Source organism: Alosa sapidissima, chromosome 11 (assembly GCF_018492685.1).
Source record: "Alosa sapidissima isolate fAloSap1 chromosome 11, fAloSap1.pri, whole genome shotgun sequence".
NCBI lineage: Eukaryota > Metazoa > Chordata > Actinopteri > Clupeiformes > Clupeidae > Alosa > Alosa sapidissima.
This window is the reverse complement of record NC_055967.1, coordinates 36,729,649-36,756,190: the sequence shown is the minus strand read 5'-3', so window position 1 is coordinate 36,756,190 and position 26,542 is coordinate 36,729,649. Positions and strand designations below refer to the sequence as shown.

Genomic DNA, 26,542 nt, shown 5'->3' with positions numbered 1-26,542 from the left:
GACAAATGCTGCACCTGAATGTGTCGTTTTGGTCACTAACTTACTATTTATTTATTTTTATAAATGCTTATTTGTGAACATAACCAAAAATCATAATGGCTTATAAATGAAATAAATCCTCTGTGTTTGAGGGACAAAGGGGCTGAAATGATTGACAGCGCCGGTCCATCCTGTCTTGTGTTTCCATAGAGACGGTGTGCACCATTGAGACGGAGCGCCTCCTACAGCCTGTTAGAGGCAGAGCGGCTTGATGATGTGAGCATCCTTCATGCCCTGGGCATCTTTCACCACTCTAGGTGTGGATGTCTCTGTTGACCAGTGTCAGCCCGAAGGTCTGGGAGTGCTGGTTCAGGCTTTAGCAGCCGCAGGCAGGAGCACACCTGACTCATACTCGGCCCCCGCAGGTCATAGGGGACATCCGTGTGCGTCAGAAATGTGGAAGGTGGACAGGGCTGGGCTGCTGGCTTCCCTTTTGGAGATGGGAGTTTGGTGCTGGCAACCGCAGAGTTCAAATGTGGAAGACTTTTGCAAGGTGAGAAGGTGTTGCTGATGAGATCATGTATCCAGAAGCCATGACGCTCTGTTTCTTAGAGTGGATGGTTTCATCATCGTCTTTTATAGTTTCAGATAAAAAGGTTTCACTTTTTACTTTAGATTCTTTATCAGTATCAGAATGTTCTGTTGACATCTGTTGGAAGGTATACCAGGATTTATTCAGTATCACTATCAGAAAACATTAATTTACAGATAACCTTTGAAGTAGGTAAGATCTAAATGCCATGGGATGAATAGTTAGTTTCTAAAAGGTTCCTTCAGCCGTACCACATTCTGACAAAAGATTCAATTCTGCAACAATTCAAGGTTCTACAATTCCATGTTGAATTCAATGAACCCAGAGCCCTATAGAGAGATCTATAAGGCTCTGAAGGAACCCAGATATTCTTTAGAACGTTAATTTTCCAACATTTCCATACACCTTTAACAGCATCATTATCGGCCAGTTTGACCATCGCTCAGTGGTCTATGAGGTGGCAGATTGTTCTGTGCAGAACTGCTTTATATCCATGTTTAGTTAGACTTTGCTACCTATTGTAAAGTTTTAACAAGAAATGATTTTACAGTTTTACTATTGGCCAGTTTGAGCATCACTCTGCAGTGCACAGAACAATCTGCTGCTTCATAGGCTTGTTCTGGAGCATTTCCCTTAATGTTCTCTAACAGACACACACACATACACACACACATTCCCTTAAGGTCCTCTAACAGGCACACACACATACACACACTTTCCCTTGAGGTCCCCTACACACATACAGTACTCACACACATTCCCTTAAGGTCCTCAAATAGGCACACACACATACATAGGTACATATTTTATTCTTTATTTTATTTTTGAATAATTTGTTTATTATTTTAAGTATTTATTTATCCCCCCCCCCCATGTTATATTATTATTGTTGTTGTACCATTGTCATTGTTTTATGTTTGTTTGTAAGCACTTTGGTTCAACTCAGTTGTTTTTAAATGTGCTATAGAAATAAAGTTGACTTATAAAATCAGATTGTACTAATATATTTACATGTATTTATTTAGCAGATGCTTTTATCCAAAGTAATTTACATTATGTCAATTATACAGGTGGGTCTCAAAAAAATAGAGAGTTCAATAAACACAACCACAATCATGGGAAAGACTGCTGACCTGATAGTTGTCCAGAACTGACTCACTGCCTCCCTCCACAAGGAAGGTAAGCCACAGACGGTCATTGCTGAAATGGCAGGCGGTTCACAGAGTGCTGTATCAAAGCATATTCATGGTGAGTTGACTGGAAGGGAAAAGTGTTGTAGGAAAAGGTGTGCGAGCAACAAGGATGACCGTTGCCTTGAGAGAATTGTCAAGCAAAGCTGATTCAAGAACTTGGGGGAACTTCACAAAGAGTGGACTGAGGCTGGAGTCTGCGCACGCGCACAGACGTGTCCAGGAAATGGGCTACAAGTGGCACATTCCTAGTGTCAAGCCACTCCTGAATCAGAGACCAGGTTACTGTGCTTGATTGGCCAGAAAACTTGTCTGACCTAAACCCCAAAGAGAATCTATGGGGTATCGTCAAGAGGAGGAAGAAAGACATCAGACCCAACAATACAGACGACCTTAAGGCCTCAACCAAAGCAACCTGGGCTCCCGTAACACCTCAGCAGTGCCACAGCTGATTGCCTCCATACCACGTCACATTGATGCAGTCATTTGGAGAGGACGCTGGCGTGTTTGTCGCCGCTTCTCGCATCCGACCTTTCCATCTCTCCTGGCTGTTTAAACTACTAATGTTATATTGGAATTCTCCTACCGTGGATGCTCCAACGTGGATGGCCTGGTCCCATCTCGGCTGGCTGCTGTACCGCTTGGACAAAGTACAAACATCTCGTCGGAGGGCTACAGCTGCGGCTCGTTCACCGGCTTGTCAACTCGCCTGGAGCTAGTACCGTACAATCATCTCGTCGGAGGGCTACAGTTGCGGCTCGTTCCCGGCTTGTCAACTCGCCTGGAGCTAGTAGCACGCCAAGCTAGGCTGCTAACAACCGAACATCTCATCATGTCTCGTTTCAAATACTCCGCAACTACTCCGAAACTCAGGAACATCATCCCGCACCCTTTCCGGACTGCCTTGAGGTGATAAAATCTCTTCGGCTCCTGCGCCGTCCACCCTACGTGCATCGGGCTACCAGGCATAAGTTTGTTTACCTGGCTACAACTATGGCTGTGCCGGCCGTCAGGGCAAACTCACTTCGGCGACGCCATCGACCTGGGCCACGCCCACCACCTGTCCTTCTGAGCCCCCTGGTTAGTGTGGCGGCCAATACTGTGTCTGCTATCACAGTGCCCCCTGGTTAGTGTGGCGGCCAATACCGTGTCTGCTATCACAGTGCCTCCATTTGCCTCTTTTAAGCTACTGAATGTTCGCTCACTCAACAACAAGGCCTTACTCCTCCACGAAATAATTCTGGATAAAACTTTGGACTTTCTCTGCCTGACTGAAACATGGCAGAATCCCCATGAATTTATCACACTCAATCAAGCCACTCCCTCTGGATATTCCTACATCCAAAAGCCTCGCAGCTGTGGCCGTGGTGGCGGCCTGGCTGTTATACACCGCACTGACATCCTGTTAAAAGAAATCCCAGTCACAACATCATCATTTGAGTGCCTCCACTTCACGCTGTCTGGTGCCACACAGCTCCAGGTGGTTCTTGTCTACCGCCCCCCCGAAAGCCTCCTCCTGCTTTCTACAGGAGTTCTCGGACCTGCTGGCTTCGGTCTGCCCCATGTCCCCAGCTACTCTCATACTGGGTGACTTTAACATCCATGTAGACTCCAGCAGCTGTTCATTCGCTGTGGATTTCCTCTCACTGTTGGACTGCTTTGACATTAAACAACATGTACAGGGCCCTACACATGCCAAGGGGCACACCCTGGATCTGGTGTGCTGTGTTGGCCTAAGCCCCTCCCATCTCTGCTGCACGGACCCGGCTGTCTCCGACCACCAAGCCATCCTGTTCTCTGTCCCAGTGTCCCTCCCTGAGCAGCCTACAAAAAGCCATCCTGTTCTCTGTCCCAGTGTCCCTCCCTAAGCAGCCTACAAAAAGCCATCCTGTTCTCTGTCCCAGTGTCCCTCCCTAAGCAGCCTACAAAAAGCCATCCTGTTCTCTGTCCCAGTGTCCCTCCCTAAGCAGCCTACAAAAAGCCATCCTGTTCTCTGTCCCAGTGTCCCTCCCTAAGCAGCCTACAAAAAGGTCTGTCACATACAGGAACACAAAGCGTGCGTGTATGCCTACGCTGGCTAACACGCTAGCTGCCAACCTCGCTATCCACCCCGCTAGCTGCCAACCTTAAGGCTTAAGGCTTAAGTCCATGGGGCGCCGGCTTGAGAGGCTTCACAAAAGATCCGGCCTCACTGTCCACCTCGAAGCCTACAGAGACCACATCAAGTGCTTCAAAGAGGCTCTCACCCAGGCAAAAACACTCCATTACTCCACACTTATAAACAGCCAACAAAAGCATCCGAAAATGCTTTTCTCCACCATCAACCGCCTTCTTGACCCTCCCGACGCTCCGCAACCCTCTGATGCCGCTGACCTCTGCTCCAGGTTCCTGGACTTTTTCCACCAGAAAGTGGCCATCATCCACACCCTCCCCGCCGGCCACACTACCTCTGCAGGACATGTACCATCCTTCTGCCTGCCCGCCACAGCGCCGCCTCTCCACCTTCTCCCTGTTGGATGCTGATCAAGTCCTCGACCTTTTGACCAAAGCCGGGACTTCATCCTGCAGTCTGGATCCACTACCCACGACCCTTGTGAAGGCCTGTCTCCCCACCATTTGCCCCCCGGTGGCTGACATCATCAACGCCTCACTTGGCTCTGGTGTGGTACCCTCCAGCTTTAAGTTGGCGGCCGTGACCCCAACACTCAAAAAGACAAGCCTGGACCCAGATGACCCCAACAACTACCGTCCGATCTCCAACCTTCCGTTCCTGAGCAAGATCTTGGAAAGAGCAGTGGCTGCCCAGCTACAACATCACATGTCCCACCATGAGCTCTTTGAACCTCTCCAATCGGGCTTCAGACCCCATCATAGCACCGAAACCGCCCTCATCAAAATAACAAACGACCTCCTGATTGCTGCAGACAACGGCCTTGTTTCCATCCTCATCCTCCTCGACCTCTCTGCTGCCTTCGATACCATTTCCCACTCCATCCTCCTCTCCCGTCTCTCTGAGCTCATCGGCCTTACCGACACTGCTCTCTCTTGGTTCCAGTCTTACCTCTCCAACCGTAAACAATACATCACTCTGCAAGGCTCCTACTCCACCACTGCAACAGTTAACCATGGCGTCCCCCAGGGATCTGTCCTTGGCCCCCTCCTCTTTACCATCTACTTGCTCCCCCTCGATCAGATCATCCGCAACCATGGACTCAGTTTCCACTGTTATGCAGACGACACCCAACTGTATGTCAGCACCAAGCCCTCCTCACAACTCCCACCAATACAACTCAACAACTGTCTGCATGATATCAAAACCTGGATGACCAACAACCTTCTGAAACTCAACACCAAGAAGACAGAGCTCATGGTGGTGGCCCCAGCACCACTGCTCAGGAAGGTTGGAGACCTCACCCTGGTCATCGACGGCTGTCCCACCTCCCCATCTCCCAAAGTGCGGAACCTGGGCGTCATTATGGACTCCACACTCTCATTCAGTTTCCACATCCAGAGCATCACCAAAACTGCCTTCTTTCACCTCCGTAACATTTCAAGACTCCGGCCGTCACTCACCGACTCAGTCACCGAAACTCTCATTCATGCATTTGTCACCTCCCGTCTGGTCTACTGCAATGGTGTCCTGTCTGGGCTGCCCAACAAAGCCCTAGACAGATTGCAGTATGTCCAGAACTCAGCTGCCAGGGTGTTAACCCACACCAAGCCCTGGCAGCACATCACCCCCATCCTTAAGAAACTCCACTGGCTGCCAATCAAACAACGCATCAGTTACAAAATCCTCCTCCTCATCTACAAATCACTTCACTCACTGGCACCCAAGTACATCACTGACCTCCTCCACCCGTACACCCAGTCACGGTCCCTGCGCTCCACCAGCAAGGACTTACTCTCCACTCCCCGCACCAGACTCAAGACCTTTGGTGGCAGGGCTTTCTGTGCAATTGCCCCTACCCTTTGGAACACCCTGCCCCCTCCTATCCGTTCCGCCACTTCTCTGACACAGTTCCAAAAGCACCTCAAAACACACCTCTTCTCTCTTGCCTACCCTCCCTTAACCCCTACCCTGCCCCTGCTCCCCTACTCCCACTCTTGTAAAGCGACCTTGGGTATCTTGAAAGGCGCTATATAAATTGAAGTTATTATTATTATTATTACTATTATTTGTGCAAAAGCAGCCTGACCAAGTATTGAGTGTATAAATGAACTATGTTAGATAAATCAGACTAGTCAGATTAGTTCATTTCTTTTTAAAAGATAGACATTTCTGTATTCTAATATTTTGAGATACCGTAATCATCAAGATTAAAACAAAAAATTGCTTGAAATATTTCACTTTATATCTAATGAATATATGACAAATTGGTAACACTTTACTTGACAGGTGAGTTCATAACACATTCATAGCAGCTGTCATAAACTGCACATAAAGCATTCATGACTGTTTCATGAGACATGACTCAACATTCATACCAAACCTTTCATGAATGTGGAAGACAGAATGACGATATGTAAGTGACATGTTAGATCTGCTGCAAATCATGTCAACATGACTTCAGCTTCTGCTAAATATAAATGGCATAAATAGGAAACTCAACTTATGACTGAATGCATTTACATGTATTTGGCTGCATGCACTCGATTCCTATACAGACAAACTCTTCAATACACCCCAATCACCCCAGCAATATTACTGATGTCTTAGAATTTACCATTTTCAGTACAGTTTTCAACCTCCAACGAGGGATTTGATGAAGAATAAGGGCAAAGCTTAACACCCACGTTCACTTGGTGGCTACATCAGGCCATCGCACCACGTGAGCAAAGCTCCCTTAACACTTGGACACGTGGTGAAAAACCCTGAATATCTGAAATGAAAAGCATCAAACAGAAAGAGGAAAGGGAGAGATGTTTGAGAGAAGCTAATGAGGGTTCCTCCCCCACAGAAAGTCAGTGTTTCTCATCTGGGAATTGGCTTCAAAAGACAACAGACGCACACACAAGCACACAATACAGAACTGAGCAATTCGCAATTTGTGGAGCTTTTTGAAGGTATAAATTGCCATATGACAATAAAGTTGTCTTCGTTTAGAATACACCAAATGCCATTACGAGCTTTCACACGAAGGGGCTTCAACTCATTAGTCATGAAAAAAAACTGCCTTTGAACAATTTCCCTGTAAAGTTATTCACAATTCTACGTGGCAATTATAAGATAATTGGCTTCATTTACTATATTTATCCCATATTGAATGTCTGTTTGTGGTAACAGCTTGTGACCAGATCTTACAGAGGCCAAGTGGAAGTGTTAACATGACCAACGCAGAGTGCAGAGGCCAGCTGTCCCCATGGGGATGTGCTGTGGACTCCTGCTCTACGCCGTTCCTCTTTCTTTCAGGGCTGAGCTGTCACAGTGAGAGATGGCACAGCTGCTATGGAGATCTGTAAGTGACATGGCCTTTAAATTCCAAGCCCCTGCAGCCAATCAGAGCGATAGTGTTGAGGATCAGCATCAGGCCCGGGGCGTTGACGCCATTTCTCCGGTGGCAAATAAAACACTCACACAGAGAGAGATATCCCACTCTGGTGAAAAGAACCTGACTGAGGAAATATGGAGGACTCCTATGAGGATGCCATGGAAAAAAACGTAATCACTGACCTACATCACAGTGCCGAGGCTCTTATCTGACTTCCATGAAGCGCCTGACTACAGTGCACCAGACCAAACCAAATGATTGTGGTTGTCTGATCCTGTATGAATTACTAATCGTTGAGCTGCCTCCTCTGTAATTATGGGGTACCATTCTTTTTATGGCATGCCAGTGGGAGTCAATATGTTAGGCAACTTCAGTGTCTCTTACGAAAACACTAGGTTACTGTTCAAAGACGGGGCAGATGAAAATCAAAGAAGCTTTCTGGAAAATTCTGTATGTATAGTCCAAAGTAGTAAGTTAGCATAATGGTGATCTACTGGTCTTTGACACTATCCTTGTTTCAGATACATTGGATCCTCAAAAAATTCCACCAGAGTTCAGAAAAAAAGGCAATTTAAGGTTAATTCAATGCAATTAAAGGAGCTACCTAAAAGTAATTAAAGGTTGGGCAAAATAAATGAGTCATTTACCTGATAGGTGTTTGATTACCTCATCTTGAGGCTAGATGCTGCACAGTGTTCAATTGAAAATGCCAGTGTGATGGATTGTTTATTCCAGAGCCGAACGGCGATTGTTGACTTTGACAAAGTAAGAGTAATCCTTGTTGCATTGACAGCCCTGAATTGCTCATGTAAGGCATCTATCAATATTGGTTCCCTTTAACCCCATTTCATGGACTTGACCTTGTGTTAGAAGAACATGGAGCAACATCTGGGCGAAAGCGTTGTCATAGTTACATCATTGAGCCTGACCAGTGACTCAACGGACAAGAAAAGACTCAGATGTTACTGCTTGATGCCGATTTATGCAACAATAAAGCTTTTATGAATGATATAATGACAATTGTAGCTTGTGGAAGACATTCATGCTCATGAAATGGTTTTGAATATCAGCATCACTTCAAATCTGGTAACCTGTCAGATCAGAGGCTCTCTGAATGGCGTTGGTGAAAAAGGACACACACATGGTACACACACACATGGTACACACAACTGTTGTGTTAGGGGGCAGCCGTTATGACCCCCAAAGTTTGGCTCTCCCAATAAGTTTTTCAGTGGCTGTCCTAGATGTGGATGTCAGGACAGAGGGAACCAGAGCTCTGACGTTTTTCATTTCACAGCCAAGTGGTTAGAATGTGGGCAGAGTGCTTAAGCCGATCCCAGGCAGACAAATAGCAGCTAAATCATGCCCCATAGCACAGAGCGGAGATGGCATGGGAACAAGGGGAGCGTTTTAAACCCCTTCACTCACCCCTCTCTGCCTGGCTATATATAGCAGGATCTCTCATCACACTGTGAAAACTCCCCAAATCCGCCCCTAAAAGCACCAGGCCTGCGGAAGGCATCTTTAACCCTGGACTTGCCTCTCTCACACTCCTGTGCGTTGACTCTCCTTCTCTACAGGTGAGGAGTTGCCATGGTGTACTTGGCAACAAGTGTTTGCCTGTGGAGAGGGTCACCTTGGCAGCCTTCGTCATGGATGGTCGGCGTATACTTCTGAGCCATGAGGGGACAACATGAGAAAGAGCTCTAATCCCAGCTACCTGCTGAGGTTTTTTTTACAGTTAGGCTGCCACAGTTCGCCCCACACTGAGGTCTGCTTCTCAGAGCCTGACAGCAGAGCAGTGTACATGGGTAAAGACAGGTCAGTGTACATGGTAAAGACAGGTCAGTGTACATGGTAAAGACAGGTAGCCCTTGCATGCTGAGGCTGCTGCCATTTCACTAGAAGGTCTGAGCTGTCGGCTGAAGAGCTGTCCCTGACTCACCCTCAATGGCACTGTGAGGGAGTGTGAAATCGTCCCCTTGGAGAAGCCTGAGCTCTTCACTCGATGCTTCACCTCAGACCACAGTGTGAAAACAGGTTTAAACATTTGCCATGGCAGACCTGCTGCTACTCTGATAGAAATGGTGCAGCACCCTGTGTTACATATATTTATATATTTTATGTTTCGTCAGTTGTTACACAACACAAATGAAAACAAGTCTGATTTGATACCCATTAGGACGCTGAGGTAGCTCTTCCCCTCCAACCTGGTTAAGTAGGACACTTCTTTGTTTCTTTGATGTGACAGTAAAGGTCCCAAATGGCCTGAAATGAGGAATGAAAAAAAAATCCCTCAAAATTAATTTGTTGAGGGACATTTCATGGCTTTCTGATTAGGATATTGATAAAATGTAAACAACATGCTATAGAAAAATGACATAACATACAAACATAGCAACATGCAGACATAGCAAGATAATACAATACGGCAAATATCAAATGAGAGGCTGTCATGAAATCGCTTGTTGATACTAATGAAATATTTTACTGATCCACAGTCTTTTTTACAATATAGTCTGCCTGCCCGATGTGTGTCTACCTTGAACACATATTTGTACAGTGCTGAATGAGGGTATTAGGGCAATGCTTTGGTGTCATTGGTGTCAGACACCTTTCACCCCTGTTCAATATTTGCACACTGTGATGTATTTTGTCACGCTTCTGCATAATTTAAGAATGAAACATATCAAGAATACAGCAAGAATGTTGACTACTTTGACTATTACAAAAGTGATGTTTTCGATATTGAATTGATATTTGAACTCATGAGTTGTTGTCAGAGAGAGTTTTATATTTACAAACTTAACACCATCTCTACGTTGCCATGATGAAAATGTCACAGCATTTTTTTCCCTATTGGATGTCAATGGGTTGTGCTGTGGAAATATGAATGGACACCCCGCAGCCGGTTAGCCTCCTCATGCCACTAATTTTAATAGCTTTCCTGACGTCCTGGTGAGAAATTGAATATTACAACCATTTCCTCTCGGGCAAAATTTACTCCGCACGCTGTGCAATGTTTACTCTGAAATTGCACTATTGTCGGAGACGAAAGTTAAATGATAACAAATGCGCAACTAATTTCTGAAAAATATAGCAGAGAGCTTGGAGAGCCGCAACACGTTAGAGTGAAGACCTGACACCTATTAACATGCACAGAAAGCTGACGTACTTGCAATGTTTAGTTATTAATATTTCTCTCGGTTAAATGGACCCACCGCCAAAAGCAATTTTTCTCCATGAAATCACCGTTGACAAAGAATTGAGACATGGACACGTCTAGACTTCTGCAACTGGGTGGAGCATCAAAACAACTCCAATTGTAGTGATGATTGTTTTCCCCCTAGGAATTCTCCCAATGTTTAAACGTACATTAAGAAATATACTATACTCGCATGGTAGTTGTAAACCTTGCCTGGAAAATGATATATGCTTGGATATTGTCAATTGGAAAAAAGTTACTGAACCACAGGATGATTTTAATCTTTTTAATCCGATTAAATATAGATTCGTTACAATCAAACAATTGAGTACGTCTTACAGTATAATATGCTTCTTAACATGTCATCGCCGCTCATGTCATCAGCCATGAGCCAGTTTTTTTCGATTTCTTGGATCTTATGGTCGCTGGTGGTTTGGCGACTTTGTAGCAGTATAAATCTGGTTTATGTATTATGCTACACCTGCATACATTCAAATGCAGTCAGACTGAATTTTCACCACCACAAACATGTCTTTCACATAGCCATTCATCTGATTAACAGAAGTCAACTAGAACAAAACTTGCCCCAGGCGCCATACATACACTTGATGGAAATAAATGTCGGGCGCGTTCACGTAATGAGGGATTTCGCTTACGCACGAGAGAATTCAATGCCTGAGGCGGAGCGAAACACCTTCGTGTGGTTGCAAACGGTGTAGGACTAGATAAAAAGCCACACAGACTGCAGATACATTTTATTTAAAGCGTCTATCGTGGAGGAAAGGGAGACTATATTGCGCGCACCAGCGCTAAAAAACATTTTGCTACCAGAACCATGGAGAGCTCCAACTGCTGGACACGGGCTGTTGTTTGCGCGGCGCTGCTGTTCGTCTTGAGTGGTGCTGAAACAAACGACTCCGACGGGGATGTGGATGTGAACGCAAGAGCGATTCGAGACTTTTATCAGCAAGACCCGAACTTGACATCCGAAAAACAACTTGTAAGTTTACGCACAGACTATCACAGTAGTATGGCATAATGTTAAGTTTACGCACAGACTATCACATTAGTATGGCATACTGTTAAGTTTACGCACAGACTATCACATTAGCATGGCATAATGTTAAGTTTACGCACAGACTATCACATTAGTATGGCATACTGTTAAGTTTACGCACAGACTATCACAGTAGTAGGGCATAATGTGTATCATCTACGATGTCGATTATATAACGTGAATGAGAAGCCTGACTTCGGATGATTTTAGGCTCGGATGATTTTAGGCTCTATTGCATTATTTTGCTTCGACAGCTCGGCGCTCTTCAAGAGGTCTTAGAGAAACTGCAGACAAAAAGAGTGAATCCGTGGGAGAAGAAGTTTGGAAAAGTCCCAACGGTAATTTAGTTTCGTCTACTTGTGATATTCATTGTTTCCAGTACTTTAAATGAGGTGTGAGTGAATGCACATGTTTACTAATCTTGGTTATATCTCCATTGTTTTTTTTTTTCAAAAATGATCTTGTAGATATTCTAACTAAGGTATATGGGACTAGTTGGCACGTGTTTATGGTCATTTGTTATCCAGAAAATTTGATGAGAAATATGTTATGTATGCTCTCCAGTGTGATGAGAAATATGTTATGTATACTCTCCAGTGTGATGTGTGTGATGAGTAATATGTTATGTATACTCTCCAGTGTGATGTGTGTGATGAGTAATATGTTGTGTATACTCTCCAGTGTGATGTGTGTGATGAGTAATATGTTGTGTATACTCTCCAGTGTGATGTGTGTGATGAGTAATATGTTGTGTATACTCTCCAGTGTGATGTGTGTGATGAGTAATATGTTGTGTATACTCTCCAGTGTGATGAGTAATAGTAATATGTTGTGTATACTCTCCAGTGTGATGTAGGTGAGCAGTGCGCTGTGCGGAAAGGAGCTCGCATCGGCAAGATGTGTGACTGTCCACGCGGGGCGTTGTGCAACTTTTTCCTGCTCAAGTGTTTGTGAATGGACTCTACAGGTGCGCCATAGCCAGAGCTACATGACTACATGAGCTACATTACATGTATGATCAGTCAAGCCTATCAGTATTTGTATGCACTTTAATGCAGAAACCTACTGTGAACAATGCCATGACTTTTTTTATTTTTGTCACAGAAATTACATCCATGAATGAAATGTACGACTAGATTTAGTGTAGGCTGCATATCTGTAAGAACTGCTTCGTGAAATAAAGTGCGCAACGACTTGTTTTTGTAAAGTAGACTTCTTGTTTTTAATCTTCCTACTGAATGAACGAAATGGCATATTAACTGTTAAAAGTGCATTCGCAGGGTTAGTATATCATAGACTAAATACTTGAAACAGTTATATTAAAGTGGCTTATATTAAAGGCTGTTTTTCTGTTCGCGTAGTTATCCACGGTCTCTGATAGCCCCCAAAACACAAGCCACTCTAATATGTAAAACAATACCTTAATATTTAGACTAATGTGTTATGAACGGCATATTATCTGTCACAAACAGTACGAGAAAAGAATCTAAAAATCCCTTTGGTTGACTCATGTAGGCTACAGGGAAATCAATAGCATGGGAATAATCAGCCGTCATAATGTTTTATTTCGCTACTGAATGAATGCGCAATGAATGGATGACGCACACAACCAAATCCTCCACATGTCAACCTACGATGAAACATTCTCAGGAAACTCAACATGGACAACAGTGTGTATCCACTGCAATTTCGTTTTTCTGCCACTTCCGGCGCTACATTTTCGTGTTAAACCAGACGTCGCCCACACCCGTAACCCACCTCACACGACACTGTATGAAGACGTGAAAATAAATACTTTTACCCAAAGCGACTTACAACAATGAGGAATAACATTCAAGCTACCTTGCAGAGGAGACCTCGGGCAACAATTGATTGTACAATATAGGCTAATATGATATCCAACATACCCTAGAGCTTCAAGACAATTTGTATCCAAAGCCATGCGACATGACATTCTAATAAAACGTTGAGTCTAGTTTCATCTATGAAAACAACCGGGCTGGCAGTATATTATTAATTCAGCGCCCGCGTTTACTCATCTACCACATTACATACCACATATCAAGGCTTTGGGTGCTGAATACAGTGATAGGCTATACAAGGGATATTGTTGCCTGAGTAGCTACAGCACATAGGCCTAGATATCCTAGGTTTGAGGTCCCTGACAAGGGGTTATGGCTGAAGAAAAGACTAAATATAAATATTGTAAATATATACATCGTCAATACGAACAAAGGGCAAAATGCAATAGAAACCAATGTGAAGTATATACTGTATTAATTAAGAAAAATCTGTCATGCCATCACTGTCGGTAGATTCGTTTCTGGTTAGTACGTCCACGCCCTTTGAGGAGCTAGGAAAACTTTTATATTATTTGAATGATCATTTGTATTGAGTATTTGTCGCCATCTACAGGATATTTGAAAACAGCGGCACCATCCTTGTGCCTGATAAATGTCACAATGTTCCTGCATGCTCATAATGGAGAACTTCATACATTTGTCAGAGCGGGAAGGCTGAAATCAAGTATTGTGTTGGATGACTCACTACTAGATGAATTTTTTTAAATGAATGTATACTTTATGTGGTCCACATTTCCCGACTTTTAACGTTTTTGTTTAGATTTTTGACATTTTGTGACAAATACTGGATAGTTCTAGCCTGGAGATTCCAGACCCTGGTAATCTAGAAAGATTAAGGGTCTGGCCACGAATAATGTAATAGCCCAACTCGAGGGGCGGCACCAAGCGTGCATTTGAAAATCTCACTGCACGCAATTGGATAAGACTATATGACCAACGTTACTGACTGATTCCGGACTTCGACGCAATTGGATAACACTACGACTGTCATCTTTTTAGCTCGCCTTTGGCCCGCCTATATCAGATACACCGATGTGATTGGCTCCCCGCGATACAAGTGGCAAAAGTAATGTGCATCATTACTCATTGCCAGAGTGTCTCCTAGAGACAATTTAAATTGTGCTCTTGCGAGAACTCTGGATTTTCCAGGGTAGGATAGTTCTACAAAATAAAGTAAGTATTGCCATTGAATGTGAGACAGAAATGTATTGTAGAACATCTAACAAACAAAGAAACCATATTCCAATTTTGTATTGTGATATTGATAACAACTAGGGAAAATGATTTACAATGTGTCTGTAGTAAATACCCCTCCCATCAATAACTTCTAAAAACTGAAACATTGCCTCAAGACTAAAAGTCAAGTTTTATCAGAAGCTTAACAGCATTCATAAGAATCATGCTGTATATAAATAAAACTCAATACACCACTGACATATCTGCTATGGTCACAAAAGATAAGTGCATTCATATTTGTCCTGTCCAAAGAAGGATGGCATTGAAAGATACCACATTATAGAGACCTATGTGACTAACTAGGATTGCATAGTCAGTGTCTAGTGAAACCACTGTGTTTCTGCTGTATCACAAGATCCAGTTGTGAGATTAAATTTGAATGGTCCATTTTGGGGAATAAACAAAATACAGATTAAGTCACTGAGAGTCAAAGGTTTTGTCACTGAAAGGCAGGGGCGTCGGACTGGGGGTAAACCCACTACTGATTATAGGGGCCCAAGGGGAGAGAGGGCCCTTGAAAAGTCTGGAATATATTTTATTTTACCTGGGTTGAGGAACACGGAGGCCCATCAGGACTGCCTATGCAGGGGCCCAGGTGAATTACTGAAACACACTCACAGCACACAGTGAACACACAGTGAGGTGAAGCACACACTAATCCCGGTGCAGTGAGCTGCCTGCAACAACAGCGGCGCTCAGTGAGGGGGTTAGGCTCGCTACTTCCTCCCCCTCCCTCCCATGCTGCTCCCGTGCAATTGAAACTCTCCTAAACGCGCATCTCCTCTGTGATTTGCTGGAACAGTTTGTTATGTTTTCATGGGCTAGGTTTGCCCAGGTTGTTTTTGTTGCCGTTCTTGGAGCCTGGGCTGTCCACAGAGATCACATTTTTTTTACAGTGTATTCAGGACACAGACAGCTAGCGGTTGGTTACAGTAGGTAATGTTTGCAGTAAGTGACATAAAATGTTTTAGCCTAAAAATCGTGTGTCATCGCTTAGAGCACCTTTAAATGAGGTGACAGTACCAGTTTATTCCAGTAGGGGGCACTGTGAGGATGACTTTTTTATGCAGGAGCTTCTGAATGCTGACTCACTGCAAGGCTCTGAAGAGCAATTGTTGCAGTGCTTGCCCCCCCCCCTCTCTCTCACACACACTCTCTTTTTCCAGTCTTCTCATTTTCTCTCTCTCACACAGAAATGCAGACATCCTATGCCATGAAATTCTACAACAGAAACGTTTTTATACAAATACCATTATATTCACAAATTTCACACACACATGAGAAAACACAAACACACACACACAGTCCCTTCTTCTTGATTAAGCTGTACTGAAATGTTCCCACAAATTCAGATCCTTCTACACTCCCACTCCTCCGAACAGACTCTGACACTCTCCCATGTTCCTCTCTCTTGCTCCCATTACTGGGACACCTTCTCCTGTACTGAACAAGCCCCCCTGATTGCTGCAGTATAACAAAAACAATATTATAATCAACCAATTCTTTCTTGTTTTTATATAAATATAAGTATATATACTCTTTTGATCTTGTGAGGTAAATTTAGGTTTTCATATATTGACTGACTTCGATGTCTGCAAGGTCAGGACTGTGTGGATGTCACGTATGCTTCAGATCAGCGCCTGTGCTGCCGTGAGTATACCATGAGAGCTATTTTTAGCAGTGTGAACTGCTGGTGCAAGGTCAATAGGGAGAAAAGCTGATTGAAGCAGGTTTTCAGAGAATACAATATGTACTTCAGGGAGGCTCATACGATCCAACATACCATGGGCTCTGGTTAGAGCTGCAACATCACTGGCCCTTGCATTTCACTATGAACTCCATTCTAGTGATAAGACATTCTTATAACCTTGCATTTCACTATGAACTCCATTCTAGTGATAAGACATTCCTATAACCTTGCATTTCACTATGAACTCCATTCTAGTGATAAGACATTCCTATAACCACAGTGAAAAAGGGCATTAAACAATCCATCTTATCTGCTTCCATCTGTCATTGGGGTTGTTCAATAATGCAGATATCACTGTTCTTTTGGACTGCAGTATATCGTAGCCATGGGGATATGTTTTGTAACCTGCCCATTTCAGAAATGAATACTAAATCTGATAATGACACTGCAGCCTGAGATAACTGCATCTACACTGAATTAAGATGGAGCCAGGGTATTCATGAATTTTTCATTTGTTGATGAAATGATACGTCAACAAATCTTTCCTTGACTGGTCATATAACAGGTATGAATGGAAGAATGGAAGATTTCTCAAGATGCTTTTCTGGACACAACTGGACTAGCATCAGCTTGATGGCTTGCTTGTTTCATAGTTGTGCTGAAATCAGCAAGGTGGTCAGCAATTTGATACTGATTATCACTGCTGTAGCAACACCTATGGTGATACTGTGTGTGTGTGTGTGTGTGTGTGTGTGTCTGCACATATGTTCCTTTGGGGTGGGGGCTGGGAATTGAATCTGGACTGATGATTAGATTTGTCCATCTATACTAAAAAAAAATCCCAAATTAGGTTCGCTCCCATTTTTTCATGAGTTGAAGCAAACTGTTTATTTGTTCACAAATTTGGGGAAATCTGTATTCATGAGCATTTCACCTTCACTATCCAGTTATCAGCTCTGGTGTCAGCATGCCAGATACACACTCCCTCAAAACTTGTGACGTAATGACTTTGTGTTACAGCATGTAGTAAATATGCACATTTTAGAGTAGCCTTTTATTGGGACTAGTACAAGGTACATCTGTGCAATAGATATACCTTTTAATCATGCTTGTTTTGATGTCACATATCTAAGGTGGATGGATTATCTTGGCAAATTGAAGTGCTCACTAACACTGATTTGAACAAATTTGTGAACAAAAGTTGAGAGAATTTTTGTATGCATACTTTTACTTCACTTCATGAAAAATTAGAGTGAAGGCAAGTGTTGCATTAACATGCTGTTCAGTGTAAATGTAACACTATGTCCAGATCTCTCCTACACCTCTCTCTATCTCTCCTACACCTCTCTATCTCTATATATCTATATCTCTCCTATACCTCTATCTCTCTTACACCCCTCTCTCTATCTCTCCTATATTTCTCTCTATCTCTCTCTCTCCTATACCTCTCTCTGATCTCTATATCTCTCCTATACCTCTATGTCTGTCTGTTCTGTGTTTAATATACTGTAGCTGTTCTTTGGCAAGGGGCATGTTCTTTTGATTACTTTCTTATTATAAAGGTGAACAGGTAAGCAAAGTTATTGTTTCTGTAATTAATTTGAAATCCATCTCATATTGCAGTGCACCTTAAGATTTTCAGATTCACCCTTTGGGCAAGCCCTGTGACATCATTCAGCTGCATGTGCTTTCTGACCAATCACGGAGAGGTAAATATCTCCAAATGTGAGCAGTGTCGCTCTGACATGAGCCCTGCCTGTCTTCACTTTGCACCCTGTGCAAGTGAAAGTAGTTGTCATGGAGATTGATTTGGGACGAACGTCGTGCCGCCGTGGGGTTGCCATGGAGATCCCACCCAGGGGTGCACTAGAAGCCGTGGAGGAGGATGAGGATGGCGCGCAGTTTAGCACCGAGGAACGGTTCCAGCACCTTGGACAGCGGCGACGGCGTGGACCACCTTTCTGCCAGCGAAGCTACTACATGCTCATCGTGATAGGGGAGATAGCGACAGAGCACCAGCTGCAGGCTGCCAGGGAGCATATAGAACGGGGTGAGTGCGTAAAAACCCTTTGTGCACGTGCTCAAGTTTTCCACATCTGCAGGCCATGATTGGTATAAATAGTTTGATTCACGCAGCATACTATACAAATCTTATTTCCGGAGTCTTTTGCAGTGAAACTCCTGCAGTGAACAAAATTAATAAATAAATAGTTTCGGTGAGTTGTGGGATTTCCGCCACTGGAGGCAATTTGACTATCCATTATTCTGTGAGGCTATTTTTCAAATTGGTAACCTATTACAGTTAATTTTCTAAAAGTTACTTTAAAAACATTATAAACGTATTTTAACGAAAATACACGTTAACTTTCATTGAATCACCGCATTTGCAAAAGTCTACAGTCTAGGAACAAGAACGTACTCATCCATTAGCCTAGGCTATTGCTGCAGTAGGTTACGGAAAGCATTTCTCAAAACCTTAAAAAGTCGCAGAGGTAACGTCCTTCCTCCGTCCTCGAGTTGTCTTAAATCATCCACATTGAACAGCATTGGAATACGAGTCGTCGCAGCCATTAGCACTCTGACTATTTAATAATGCACACTGCGGTGACTTCTAGTACTGGAACTTGCTTGACAATGCGTCATGTAGCCTAGTCTACCCCGGGTTTCTCAAAGGCAGAACTGCTGCAATCGGCTAGGACCCCACCATCTCCATGGTTGCACCGACATCCGACAACGATTTCTATGCTATGTTGATGCACTTTTCAGCTGCGCTATTTGGAAAACGACAGCTAAGTCTAGCCTGTAAACACCATAACAATCATATATTCTACACTACAAAACCGACAGCTACAGATATAGAAGATAAGAGAACTTTGTAGAGAATGATTTTTGAAACGTTCCTAACAGAAGAGGAACCGGTGAGGAAGGCAGCAGAGCACGTGAGGGTATAGCCTGGCACATTTACCTTCAACATGGAAGGCCTATTTTTGATAGCAGAAATGCTAATTAGTGAGGTAACCATTCATCTCCATTGCTAGTGCTATTGTTGTTGTTTATACTGATGTTGATAAGAGATCATATTGAAGGATAATCATATCACCAACAACATCCGTGGGTTTCTTTTTGTGAGAGGCGGGGTTTATTATGCATGGTTAGGCTAGGCTATTTGAACAAAAAGGTATGCCGTACAGCATGATGTGATGTAGGCCTACTGTCATACAAATCTGTGTCCTTGCTTCTAAGTAAGTGCTGTGAATGACACTTCACACTTCTAAGTCGGGTTATATGGGATTGCTGCAGTCCTGAAGAGCATTTAGTTAATGTACAGGCATACAGGACAAAAATGTCTTACCTATCAGCTGATAACTTGAAGTGATAGGACACCGTGTAAATAATGATACCTTAATGATTCTCTATACAGTCAAAACATTTTTATACTACTCACAGTACTTAAGAGACACATTGGTATTTGTACTGAAAAGTAAACCCTTAACCCTGCTACAGATTTACCTACAGTATATTATGACAATCAATCAAGGCAGCATTTTATTCAAAGAAAAAAAGTTCAGTTAAACAAGGTCAGTTAAACATACAACCTCCTCTAATACAATTAATTTGTTGTCCTGGCAGAATAAACACAAGATCCCCCATGTCTATCTGATTTCATGACGCTAGTGGTATCATCATATTTCTGTGTCTAGTGTCCACAATGTATTTTGTTCTGGTTTGGAGCCTCGATAAGGGGAAATAACACTTGATGTGTGAAGTTGGGTGTAAATGTAAGGGTTTGGGAGGCCAAAAATAGAAATACAGTAAGTTAAAGGAGACTTCTATACAGAACCATGTTTATCCTCAAGATATTAGATCCCTGTTACGAAATGAGTTCATGCGAGGGACATTAAGTTGAAATCTGAATATTAATGAAGTAACTTGGTCTCAAAGGCATAGGCTGAGTAAGTCAGTTCAAGTCCTTCATATGTTACGGATAACATTCTTCCCCTAACCTGGTTCATTGATTCTTGTAACAAAAGGTTCAACGAAGGTCACATATCGGATTTTCTCCTTTCCTCTGTCTCTGTAGCTTAATAATTGTTTAAATCTGAATGTTCTTATATAAATAGCTTTGTGTTAAAACTTAAGGGTTTGCACTCTGCACTAGTTTATTCCTACTGAGGATTTCACAGCACCCTTCCAGCTGTCAGGGAAAGGGTGCTGGCATTTGCCTTCCCTGCTTGTTTGAAGTGTGAAATCGGCCTGAAGGCTGTGGGGTAAACTGACACAGACGCAGTGACACAGAAAATGGCCCCTGTGCTGCTGCCACTGCTGCTGTAACTGAGACGATGGGCTCCCTGTCGCCCTCATTAGTGTGCCGGCTCAGAGGCCAGAGGGCTGCGCTCTGCCCACCAGCCGGCTCCCTGCCTTCACACGCTGACCACAGCTTTCTCTTTCTGCCTTCACACGCTGACCACAGCTTTCTATTTCTGCCTTCACACGCTGACCACTGCCGGCTGCCTGCCTTCACACGCTGACCACAGCCGGCTGCCTGCCTTCACACGCTGACCACAGCCTGCCTTCACACACTGACCACAGCCTGTTGCCTGCCTTCACACGCTGACCACAGCCTTCACACGCTGACCACAGCCGGCTGCCTGCCTTCACACGCTGACCACAGCCGGCTGTCTGCCTTCATACGCTGACCACAGCCTGCCTTCACACGCTGACCACAGCCTGCCTTCACACGCTGACCACAGCCGGCTGCCTGCCTTCACACGCTGACTTCACACGCTGACCACAGCCGGCTGCCTGCCTTCACACGCTGACCACAGCCGGCTGTCTGCCTTCATACGCTGACCACAGCCTGCCTTCACACGCTGACCACAGCCTGCCTTCACACGCTGACCACAGCCGGCTGCCTGCCTTCACACGCTGACCACAGCCGGCTGCCTGCCTTCACACGCTGACTTCACACGCTGACCACAGCCGGCTGCCTGCCTTCACACGCTGACCACAGCCGGCTGCCTGCCTTCACACGCTGACCACAGCCTGCCTTCACACGCTGACCACAGCCATTTTCACCTACAGTATTTACTTTCTCTTTCTGCCCATTTCTCCTGGATGAAATAAGCCCTGGGGGTCCTGGGGGTCCTGGAGTATATCAATGACTGTTGTCCTGTCACTGACACAATAACTGATCTGCGTCTTATCACTTTATTGTTAGTTTTGCTTCAATACTAGAACTTTTTAGGAGAAAGTACACTGCTAACCAGCCGTCTCATCTGACATAATCATGTTCCAGTCAAAATGAGTGGTACTGAAAATGACTTCTCTGTGATTATGGAAAGCACTCATAGGAAGAATTAGGTATTTTGTCAGGGCTTCTGTCTGCTAGTTCGGGCATCAGTGTCACAGCAAAAATCAACCCTGTTTGTGCTAAAGAAGCCATGCGAATTGCTGCCTTAGAAAAGGGAACATAATCTTCTGGTGCTGAGAGAGGAAAAGTGGATCGGGTGGAGCAGAAAAAGATGAGGAAGCCGTGTGCTTATGCCTCACAAGTCTGGCTTTGCCCAAGAGTCACTGCAGAAGATCAGAGTCACTGCAGAAGATCAGAGTCACTGCAGAAGATCAGTCATTTGCAACCGTTTTCTTTTCTTTCTTTCTTCCTCTCTCTTGAGTACTGAGTTATGGCTGATAACGTGCTGTGAATAAAAGCATGGTCTGGTTCTAGAGTGGGGACGATGTTCTCACCCAAATCAGCTGTTTCAAATTCACCAAGAAATCTAATTACCAACTTTTAAACGAATGGCCTGAGCAAATCAGGAGCAGTGCGAGTGAGAGCAGGGAGTGATAATAATCCATTTAGTGAGTCAGGTTCTCGTCTTATTCAACATGAGTAATAGACCCACCGAGTTCCTCTTGCTGCACACTTCTCTCCTCATTTCATATGTATTCACAATATCATTTCACAATAGGGTTGTGTTTGGTGTGGCTGTGTTTCACTTTGCATTTGACATCTACTATTATTTGATATATAATACTGTATATAAAGTACTTTATAGGATACCACAGAAGGACTTTAAATCCCTGCGAAAGGCTCTTTCATTTTTACCAGTGAGTGTGGAAAGCTGACGATGACAGTATATTGGTTTACCAGTGAGTGTGGGAAGCTGACGATGACAGTATATTGGTTCTTTGTGTTTGATTGACAGGCATCCGCTCCTGGGACATCAGCCTTGCGTCATGTGACCTGGATCAGCAGCTGCAGCTCTTTGTGACGCGGCACTCGGCCCACTTCTCCACCGAGGTCAGAGGTCAGTCACACGTCATGTGACCCACATGGGTCTGTGGTGTCAGGAGGCACAGTGCATCACACAGGGTGAGGGAGACGAGTCGAAGTGGGGGATCAGCAGAGCTGTCCTGCCATCCAATGGCCCACTAAGGGATCCAAACAACAGGAAAACATATTTGGGGGTATTTGAGCCTAAACAGGAGACATTTGATCCTTTTATTATGCACTGCTGGGGATTTTGATGAGATCGAAATGAGATGCCTTCTCTCAATTAAGGACAGGGAAACAGACTATGGAAAAAGGATATTGTGATGCGTTGTGTGGAAATTGATTCTGTACTTAAAATTGGTGCAATGTGGTCACATTTCAGCATTCAGAGGAATGGATCTCAGAGCAATGGATCGCAACGAGCCAGAGAGAGTATTAAGAGCGTTATACAGCAGAGGGTTTAAGGAGTCATCTGAAAGAATTATTGAGGTGAAACTCCATATGGTTTAAGTAATCTCAAAGTAATTTGTGAAGAGTTCTTAGTAAATAAATACTTAGTATTAAGGATTAACTAGTTTTAAAGCAACACCAAAGAACTTTTCCTCTGTCGCACGCACAATTTGTTTATCCATTTGTTATCTTGTCCGATTTGTTAACGATGTCCACAGACAAGGTAGAATATGTTGCATGATTTTATGAAAGTACGATGTATTGCGACATCAGATGCAAGTCAAATTTGTAGTTTCTTATGTCTCATTACATTGAACTACAGATCCGCTACCCGATCTGGCAAACTTACATAGTGCGGTTATAGTCGACGGCCGCAAAGCGAATGCAGAAGTGCCATTCACCCTGTTACGAGTTGATGAAGGTACAAGTTGCGAGTTGTTTAGGGTACAAAAAACTCTTTGGTGTTGCTTTAAAAATGTCAAAGTTGCAGAAAAAAGGAACCTTTGATGTTGTGCAGTCAGTGTGGAGGACCATGTACTTCACAGTATGTGAGTGTGTGAAAGTGATCAGTATTGCACCATCATGTAGTTTACTACTGAACAGTACTGTATGTGACTGTGTGAAAGTGATCAGTATTGCACCATCATGTAGTTTACTACTGAACAGTATGTGAGTGTGTGACAGTGATCAGTTTTGCACCACCATGTAGTTTTCTACTGAACAGTATGTGAGTGTGTGAAAGTGATCAGTATTGCACCATCATGTAGTTTACTACTGAACAGTATGTGAGTGTGTGAAAGTGATCAGTTTTGCACCATCATGTAGTTTACTACTGAACAGTACTGTATGTGACTGTGTGAAAGTGATCAGTATTGCACCATCATGTAGTTTATTACTGAACAGTATGTGAGTGTGTGACAGTGATCAGTTTTGCACCATCATGTAGATTACTACTGAACAGTCCACTAGGATCTTGCAAATTGTTGTGATTGTTTAGACCACAACTCATGCAAAAATTCCATGTTTCTGCATTTTTTCACTGAAATATTGTGATACAGAGACATCTGCAAGCTGCAATTGCTGGACATTCTTGAAATTGCAAGATTGTAAATTCCTGCAAAGCCTGACTGAACATCCCCATATAAATGCAAGGCACCCAAAGCACTTTACAGTGATAAGGGAACCTCTCTAACCACAACCAAAGCATTTTAGTAAAAGCTAAGTTATAGGTCCAGTGTTCACCTTCCGAAATATTAGTACCATCTCTACATTCTACACAGTCATGGCAGTAAAACTGAAGTATAGACTGCAGACACATGCAGAACTTGATGATATCACACTCCTAAGCCTCCCCTCTGGTATTACTTTTTGCACATCAGTGCTATCTTGGCAGAGATTGCTGTAATGTGCAAAGCTGTGTCTCCTCATCGTCTGTCATCATAGTGATTATCCGAGAGAGCTGTGTCAGGAGACGGAGTGCTGCAGTCAGGGCCGTGGCATAGCGTTAGCGTTAGCTTTAGCCCCTCTGCCACCTCTGCAGTCTGCTTTCAGGGCTCAGTGTCTCAGCTCAGAGTCTCTCTGTTGTGTTTGTGTATGTATGTTTGTGTGTGTGTGTGTGTGTGTGTGTGTGTGAGCCTCGGAGGCTTCTGCTGCCGCACACCAGCAGTCCAGGGAGGCCTGAGATTCAGGGACATTAGCACACAATGTCTGCCTGCAGGCTCAGCTGGGTCTGACTCAGTGACTGATTTCTGATATAGGAGGCCTAAGATCAAAGATTCTGTGGTGTGTGTGTGTGTGTGCTTGTCTATGTGTGAGTCCATGTGTGTCTGCGTGTCTGTGTATTATTTGTTTTTGATTGTATTTGATAATCTCAAATAGATTATGCATTGTCATGTTGTGTCATATAGTGATTGCTTAATGACCACTCACCAGGCTTAACAGAATTATGCAGTAATTTTTGAATGATTGAGCAGCCATCATTCAATCACACAATTTTGCCTCGCAGCAGTACTAGATGTGCTTGCGGCACCAAATGTGAAATTGCTTGAAAGTTCAACATCGGTTAGACATCCTTTTGTTGCAGGATTACACGGTTTCTGAGGGCTCAAAACACCAATTCTGATTGCGTACAATCAGCGTATCCTTAGCGTTACCTATGTTTTGATTTTTACAGAAACATAAAAATACCTTTTTTTAACTACTACCATTTTTAACTATTTACTATGCTTTAACGTAAATATCACTAAACTTTTATCTTACATCATTTGCATACATATATGTATACTTGCAACAACGTGATTAATTATGAGATGTATAGCATAACAATACTTAATGTAATGTAAAGCTATTTTCCAATAATATTTGTCATAGCACACCATAAACATTACATTAGACGCAAATCACGTCATAGCACACCATAAACATTACATTAGAACCAAATCACGTCATAGCACACCATAAACAATGAGCCGCAGCACAATGCATTTCCTGCCAGATCAGAGGGCATCGAAGGACACACAAGGCTGGGATCCGATTCTGTTGACCACACACTGAGGACATGCAAGGACTTCAGTCACGTGTCGGATTGTGCTTCCTTTATGACGGACTCATTGCTGCCCTGAGGGGCGGAATATGGCAATATCGATCCTCCTTTCGCTCTCACAGTTCAACAGGGTGTCGATCAATGACACTCTTGTTGAAAGGGGATACTGTGTCTTCAGTGCAGGTATAGAATCTCCCTGTTGTCTCTCAGGGGGACCGAGCCTCTTTATAATAAAACAATAATCATATTGCCCATTATGGCGCTGTGCTCTACTCATCTTGGTGCTGTGTTTTTGGTCTGATAGCAACGTGGGAATAGGTACTCTGTTGTTCAAACTGTATACATTTTACTGCATAAGTATTCCCATAGACAGACAGTGAATACGGAGCTGGTGGTGTGAGCACAAACAGCAGAGCGTCATGCCTTCATTGTTCTCACTACTGCCCCCAGGTGACGTAATAGGGTACAGCTACAGTATTATTTCTCCTGCTGATCTTCTCTGCGTTGCCATACAGCCTGTTCTACATACATCACAAACACCATTTAGCTAATAGAGTTTATAGTGGAGAATGAATGGTTGAATAATAACTATGATAGGGGATCCGATCCGCATATCGCAATTATTGCACTATTGACTGAATCTGTGTGCTCTGATTGTCATACATCGAATGGATTCTGTTGTGTAATTGTGAAGGTTTAGTGAGGAATAGTCTTTTTTCAGAATGGGAGGAGAAAGATCAGAGAAAGATATGCTGTGTATTGGAAACAACTGCTCCAACTGTATATTGGAATAGATTTGATATGTGTGTGTGTGTGTGTGTGTGTGTGTGTGTGCGTGCGTGCGTGCATGCATGTGTGTATATGCACACATTTGTATGTGTGTGTGTGTGTGTGTGTGTGTTTGTGTGTGCGTGCGTGCATGCATGTGTGTATATGCACACGTTTGTATGTGTGTGTGGTTGACAGGAGCACT

The 26,542-nt window shown here is 43.6% G+C and overlaps 3 protein-coding genes across 3 annotated transcripts in view; all 3 read left to right on the top strand.

Annotated features, from left to right (window-relative positions):
- The first annotated feature begins 268 nt into the window (after nucleotides 1–268).
- LOC121724639 lies at nucleotides 269–6,043 on the top strand. Its single transcript, XM_042111331.1, is given in 4 exon segments — nucleotides 269–404; nucleotides 2,835–3,274; nucleotides 3,276–3,615; nucleotides 4,047–6,043. Coding segments are annotated over 4 exon segments (2,778 nt in total). The 3' UTR covers nucleotides 5,909–6,043.
- Nucleotides 6,044–11,202: 5,159 nt separating this feature from the next.
- Nucleotides 11,203–12,722, top strand: cart2 (cocaine- and amphetamine-regulated transcript 2). Its single transcript, XM_042110619.1, has 3 exons — nucleotides 11,203–11,458; nucleotides 11,770–11,853; nucleotides 12,362–12,722. The coding sequence occupies exons 1-3, from the start codon at nucleotides 11,294–11,296 to the stop codon at nucleotides 12,467–12,469; spliced, it is 357 nt and encodes a 118-aa protein (XP_041966553.1). The 5' UTR covers nucleotides 11,203–11,293; the 3' UTR covers nucleotides 12,470–12,722.
- A 5,411-nt stretch (nucleotides 12,723–18,133) lies between these two features.
- map1ab (microtubule-associated protein 1Ab) overlaps nucleotides 18,134–26,542 on the top strand; it is a 50,284-nt gene continuing 41,875 nt past the window's right edge. Inside the window, exons 1-2 of the mRNA XM_042110366.1 lie at nucleotides 18,134–18,353; nucleotides 22,510–22,611. Of these exons, the coding sequence (XP_041966300.1) occupies nucleotides 18,146–18,353; nucleotides 22,510–22,611 (310 nt within the window). The 5' untranslated portion in view covers nucleotides 18,134–18,145. The remainder of the gene's footprint in view (nucleotides 18,354–22,509; nucleotides 22,612–26,542) is intronic.